Source organism: Aethina tumida, chromosome 2 (genome assembly GCF_024364675.1).
Source record: "Aethina tumida isolate Nest 87 chromosome 2, icAetTumi1.1, whole genome shotgun sequence".
NCBI classification, from domain to species: domain Eukaryota; kingdom Metazoa; phylum Arthropoda; class Insecta; order Coleoptera; family Nitidulidae; genus Aethina; species Aethina tumida.
The window spans coordinates 2,823,406-2,830,537 of NC_065436.1; the positions used below are offsets into that span (position 1 = coordinate 2,823,406).

At 24.1% G+C, this 7,132-nt stretch overlaps 1 protein-coding gene across 2 annotated transcripts; it reads right to left on the bottom strand.

Annotated features, from left to right (window-relative positions):
* Positions 1–549: 549 nt before the first annotated feature.
* LOC109605848 (pupal cuticle protein 36) lies at positions 550–1,711 on the bottom strand. 2 transcript variants are annotated; one of them, XM_020022446.2, is made up of 2 exons: positions 1,688–1,711; positions 550–1,173 (listed from the first exon to the last, which is right to left on the bottom strand). In XM_020022446.2, exons 1-2 carry the CDS (start codon positions 1,694–1,696, stop codon positions 604–606), a joined length of 579 nt encoding a protein of 192 aa, XP_019878005.1. In that variant the 5' UTR covers positions 1,697–1,711; the 3' UTR covers positions 550–603. The 2 variants fall into 2 exon arrangements, with proteins under 2 accessions (XP_019878005.1, XP_019878004.1); XM_020022445.2 differs by lacking the exon at positions 1,688–1,711 and adding an exon at positions 1,574–1,679.
* Between the last annotated feature and the right edge of the window lie 5,421 nt (positions 1,712–7,132).

The following is a 7,132-nucleotide window of genomic DNA, read 5'->3' on the forward strand; positions in this document are numbered from 1 at the left end:
ATCATCCATTAATGTCCCTTACACATGTCAATGTTTGCCAAGGCTTTTAACCATTAATACAAACTGGAACATTTACTTCAATAAAAGAAATCTATCATTTACTTTGGTTCCAATTAGTTTAATTATGTGGAAGCTGAAACCTTCCAAAAGCATAAGTTGAGTATTCCTGATGAAGAATGTTTTGAAGGTCGTAAAACTCAATGGTCCACTCAAACCTAATATTTTAATGCCATCCTTGACTCTAAAATTGTTTGGCATCAGTAAATAGAGTATGTATGAACTAAGGAGAAGAACATTATCAGGAAATTATAGTTTCTTCTGTATATAAACGTCTCCACCATCTAAAATCTAAATAATTGTTGGGTTTTTCAAGTTTGTAAAATACTATTGGTTCTCCACAGTCAAAGTACCAGGGAGCCTCATTTTGGGTTTTCTTAAGGTAAGTTGAATTGTTAATCTTATTTTTCCTACAGAGGTTTTTTCAGGGTAGAGAGTAGTACATAGATTTCATGATAGTCAGTACCACAATTTGAATAACATCCGGAAAACTAATTTTTAAATAATTTATTATAAAAATAATAATATCCTATAATTTTACAAAATTTAATATTTGTATCCAGCGTTGTTGCCACCAGCGCCGGCGTATCCTCCGGCAGCAGCACCACCGTATCCACCAGCACCAGGTCCTTCATGTTCCGGCCTGTACTGTCCATCATCAACAATACCGCGGGCCTCGTCGGCGGCGTTCTGTTCCAAAGCCTTCAGGATCTCCTCCGGGATTGGTGGGGCGGTCGGGAGGTGGGCACCTTGCGGTTGGAAGCCTTCCTGGCCGGCGCTGTAGGAGATCGAGATGTGTTCACCTTCGGGCGACACGTAGGAGAACGATCCTTGGGCGTTGTTGCCGTCTCCAGCGTCATGTCCTTGCTCCTGGGCGGCGATGCTGTTGCTGGTCTCGAAGGCGTATTGGTAGCTGCCGTCGCCTTCGTTGTTGTTGTCCAGACGGAGGATGTGGGCGTTGGCGTCGGCCGGGTTGGAGGAGCCTCCGTGGGCGGCGGCTCCGGCGTAGGAGCCGGAGGAGGCGGCTCCTTGGTAGGGGCCTTGGTTGGCCGGGATGTACTTGTTGTCCAGGCGGCCGCAGGCCACGAAGCCGAAGAGGGCCAGAGCTAGCACTACCTGGAAATGGACGGGCTGAAGTGAAAGAAGTGTCAGAGATATTTTTATATAATGGATGTGGACTGTTGCAATGGAATTTCACGTTTCGCAGCTCAATCAATCTCGATCTTTTGCCATAATTAACAATTATTTAGCCATTTGCCCAACATGTGCCATCATCAGACGTACATTGAAAAGTAAATGAAACTATTAAGATACACGTGATTGCAACTAAATTGTGCAATGTCCTCGGTGCAATTTTAATTTTACATTTAATCAAATAGACAAAAAGTGAATACATTAGAAAGTACCACATTAATAAAACAAAAGCTGGAAAAAAGAAGATAAATATTACAATAAACGTAAGTAGCTAATTAACCAGATCTTCCCAGTTACATAAAAAATTTGTAGGTAACCTCACTGAAGCAGATTTGGCACGACACAACATCAAGATGTTAGTAAACCACCATCACTGAAGTAAACGTTGCGGTGTTAGTACGTGTTAAGTAAGTATAAATGTGAGTGGATCGCTTACTTGTCTCATGTTGATGAAAGTGAATTAAATATCGATCAAATGATAATTGTAAATTTCGGCTGTTCGCTTTTATACCGCCACGGGGATCCCTACCCGAAACGAAAAAAAAATGCGGGTACACCGAGGATGAGTGTGATGCAAAAGTGGATTAACGCAGGGCAAGGTCGTTTATCATCTTTGGCGTCTTGGTGTTTTCGTGGCACCGCTTTGCCTTGTTTTTTTGGGATGGTGCATAATTAACATCATAATGTTATTCTATTGTCTGTTTTTTACGTTTTAATTTGTTAAGAACAGATTTTTTGCTCTGACTTCTGTTTTAAACAGTAAGTAATTTTTTGTTCTGTGAAATAAAAAAGTTGAAAGCACACTCATTGATAAAAAGTAAATAATGTGTCTTAAAACAATTGTTTGACACAAATAATATATATATTAATTTATTTCAAATCATCATTTTATATGTACTACTTAATTTCTATATAGTCACTTAAAAAAAGTCTTTAAATTAATTTTTTTATTGAACTTGAATTCTTTCTAATATTGATATATTAATTGTAAACAAGTTTTTTATTTTAAGAAAACAATATTTTTAAACATAAGGTATATATAATAAAGTTTTTATAAACAATTTAGAAAATGATATGATTTAAATTTGAATGATGAGTAAAAAATACTAAATAATAATATATAAAAAATATGAGAACAAATATAATATCTCTAAATTTTGATTAATATTCTTCAAGTGTGATACTTCTCATAATTTTCTTAATATTTATTTATTTTAAATATGACTTTTTACAATTTTTTATTATATATTTATTATTTCTTTAATTTTTATTTGATAAAAACTTTATTATAGATTTCTTTATTTTTTAGAGATATTTTATTTGTTCTCATATTTTATATATATATATATATATATATATATATATATATATATATATATATATATATATATAGTGTAAAAAAGGCAAAATTACAAAAATTCTCTTAAAAGTCTTAAAAATATTGATAATATGAAAAATTAAATTAACAACAAAGTATAGAAGGTATAAAAATTATAAAAAAAAGTGTACAAAATTACTTATTTATTTATTTATTTAATTTAATTTATTTTATTTATTAAATTAATTTATTTAATGTATTTAATTAATTTATTAAATTTATTTGATTTATTTAATGAATTTATTTAATATATTTTATTTAATTTATTTAATTTCAAGTCAAATTTAAAATGATTAAATATTAAAATTATGAGAAGAAGAATGATAATCAAAAATATAAATTATGTATATATATGAGAACAAATGAATGTTAAAAAAAAAAATAAAAATAAAAAAAGTAAATGTTAAAATTTTATTTTTAACATTATACATTTTCTAAAAAACGTTTTTAAATGATAAAAAATCTGAAATAAATATAAATTTATTCGAAAACAGAAAGGCCTTTTAAGAAAATTAATACACAGTTGTAATAAATAAAAAATACTTAAGTAGTTTAATAAGTATGTTTAAAAACTATATATACATTTAAAAATTATTTATTTAATTTATTTTATTTTATTTATTAAATTAATTTATTTAATTTACATAATTTATTTAATTTATTTAATTTATTTGATTTATTTAATTAATTTATTTAATATAATTTATATATTTATTTATTTATTGAATACATTATATTCTAATTTTCTGTATATTTTAATTGAATAAATACATATATTTTATACATAAATGGTAACATTTATTTAAACTTAAAATAATTAATAGTAATTTGAAAAATTAAATTTTAATTTCATATATATATATATATATATATATATATATATATATATATATATATATATATATATATATATATATATATTATTTTTATTTACTATAATTATTTTATATATTTTATATATTTTATTTATTTTATTATTATTTTAATTATTTTATTTATTTAATTTATTTTATTTATTTTATTATTATTTTATTTAGATAAATTTATATATATTATATATTTATAGATATTTAGACAAATTTTAATTAATTTTGAATATATAATGATAAGATAAAATAAGAAAATTATTAAATTTTATTTATTTATATTATTTAGATATTTATATACATTTATTTTATTTTATTTTTTTTCATTTATTTTAATTAATTTATTTTAATTAATTTATTTTATTTAATATAAAATAATAATAATATAAAAAATTGAAAACTATGAACTATAGAAAATTAAATAAATGAACAAAGATTTTGAGCAGCATCTAATCAAATAATTTTAAATAGGTTGTGACACTTACTTGTATTAAACAAACATGCACATTTACTTAGATTATGCTGGCAAAAAACCATTTTGCCATTTCTTATTATAATTTCATCGTTTAAGGAAGTCCATACACCATCCAGCCAAACGACATTAACTGAACGGATGAAAAGGGCAAATATGATATAATTTTTGTCCTCCATTCACTTTATTAAGCCATTTGTTACACTCGAAACCCACCTTGTATGACCCGCCGAACATATTCTCATCCTTAAAATTGCTCACGCATATATTCCATATAAATATGGCCATAAATATGTCAAAAACATATGCAAATGTTGTGTAATAGTTGTCGATTTAATTGGATTTTCCATGTTGTCGATTACTGAGTAAATATTCTTTGTTCTTGAAAGAATAATAATAATAAGTACATAAAATTTAGATAATTATTATTAGATAATCTCATTGTGTGTTTTAAAAAGTAGTTCCGGATAGTTTCACGTGTAATATTTCAGTTAATAAGAGTTTGTCTTCTAATGTGGCGTTGAAGTCTCTTAAACTATTTGATGATTAATTCAACTTTTGGATGAAAGTGTACCGGAAATTCAGTCATCAAAGACTTGAAAATGATTCTTGATAAATATGAGACAATACAAAACGTCTCATAAATAAATTATAGCTGATACTAATCAAAATAATTGTTTAAATAAACCCCAAGTGGGACAACTCCAGAATTTAAATAGACTTTCGCAGATTTCGCTGATTCATTAAAACGGGCGTGTTTTCAAAAATAGAATTCGAAACTGAGCAATAAATTTGGTTAATTATATTTAATTAGCTGGAAAAAGTTTATAAGGCTGAAGTAACAAGAGGACAAATTAGAACAATAGAACATGAACGGTCACGTTTATGAAGAATCGTTATTTTTAGAAAATAAGAAAGTTAAAAAAGGCGTTCACACTTGTTACAATTCATCATCAAACCGAACGGTAACTCATCATCTCTTATATAATTCCGCCGTTTAATTAAAAACTTAGACACGACCTCGATCCACAAACATCCCCACTTATCTTCCTGATCTGAATCCACTTGCGCTTTCGCAATGATTATTATGGAAGATCAAGTCTGATGAAAAAAAAAAAAATGAATTTATCCAGTTTGCAGTGAACGGTGGGTCAGCTGGTCAATTAATAAATGCGATGAACAAAACGCTAATTATCGGCGAGTTAAGGAAGAAGTGCTCCTTTAAAGTTCACATTCTTTTGATGTGTTGCGACATTGAATTTTTTAGGTAATTCGTACTATTACCATTAAATGTGTATTTGTTACATTTTCAATGTCATTTTCAATATACCAAAAGATTAAAAACTATATCTTAAATCACGACTGAAGGAGGAAATTTTAATACTTTGTCAATAAGTAAGTTTATCTTGTAATTATAAACAAACTCTTTTGAATAGAAAAATATATTATCATAAAAAAGAGTAATTTTTAAATATATTAATCAGCTCATTAAATACTAAATTGTTAAACTTAAATATTGATTGATGGGGGAATTTTAATTATTTTTCAATAAGCAAATTTGTTTTGTAATTATAAGCAAACTCTTTTGAATAGAAAAATAAATTATCATAAAAAAGATTAATTTTTAAATATATCAATCAGTTCATTAAATACTAAATTGTTAATCTTAAATATTGGTTAATGGGGGAATTTTAATTATTTTTCAATAAGCAAATTTATTTTGTAATTATAAGCAAAACTTTTAAATAGGAAAATATATTAAATTTGAATTAGTTAATTTTAATTAAGTGAATCTTAAATCTTGACTAAAAGAAAAGGTATTAAATATTTTTCTATAAGTTTATCTTATAATCATAAGTAAAACTTTTGAATAAGAAAATATATTAATAAAAAACATATTAATTTTTAAATATACTAATCAGTTTATTTAAATACTTCATTATTAATATTAAATTTGAATTAGTTCATCTTAATTAAGTAAATCTTGACTAAAAGAAAATATTTTAATTAAACTTTTTTTATAAGTAATCTGGTAATTATAAGCAAAACTTTTGAATAAGAAAATATATTAATAAAAAAGATAATTATTAAATACTAAATTTTTATTATTTAATTTTAATTAATTAGTCACAATAAACTGAATCATAAAGATTAATTAATGAGGGAATTTTCATTATTTTTCAATAAGCAAATTTATTTTGTAATTATAAGCAAAACTTTTGAATATATTTAAATATTAACATAAAAAAGATTAATTTTTAAATATATTAATCAGTTCATTAAATACTAAATTGTTAATATTTAATTTTAATTTCTAATCTTCTAATTATAAGAAAAACTTTTGAATAGAAAAATATATTAACATAAATATATTAAACAGTTTATTTAAATATTAAATTATTAATATTAAATTTGAATTACTTAATCTGAATTAAGTGAATCTTAAATCTTGACTAAAGGAAAAGATTTTAATTATTTTTCAATAATCAAATTTATTTTGTAATTATAAGCAAAACTTTTGAATATATTTAAATATTAACATAAAAAAGATTAATTTTTAAATATATTAATCAGTTCATTAAATACTAAATTGTTAATATTTAATTTTAATTAGTTAGTCATAATTAACTGGATCTTATAGAGGAATATTAATTATTCTTCAATAAGAAAATTTATTTTGTAATTATAAGCAAAATTTTTGAATAGAAAATTATATTAATATAAAAAGATTAATTTTTAAATATATTAATCAATTCATTAAATACTAAATTGTTATTATTTAATTTTAATTAATTAGTTATAATAAACTGAATCTTAAAGATTTATTACAGAATGAATTTTAATTATTTTTAATAAGCAAATTTATTTTGTAATTATAAGCAAAACTTTTGAATAATAATAATAATAATAAGATTAGTTATTCTTAATTAACTAAATCTTATATATTGATTAAGGGAAGATATTTTATTTAATTCTCAATAAGTAAATTTATCTTATAATTATAAGAAAAATCTTTTGAAGAGAAAAATGTATTAACATAAATAAGATTAATTTTTAAAAACTAAGTTATTAATTTTAAATTTAAATTAAGTGAATCTTAAATATTGACTAAATGAGGAAATAAATAAAATTATTTTATAATTATAAACAAAATATATGTGAAAA

Bases quoted from the DNA above. Each gene is read 5' to 3' on its own strand.
- LOC109605848 (XM_020022445.2), bottom strand. From the start codon at position 1,600: ATGTTGTGTCGTGCCAAATCTGCTTCA. The intron at 1,174-1,573 runs GTGAGGTTACCT...GTCCATTTCCAG, and splicing joins GTCGTGCCAAATCTGCTTCA to GTAGTGCTAGCTCTGGCCCT.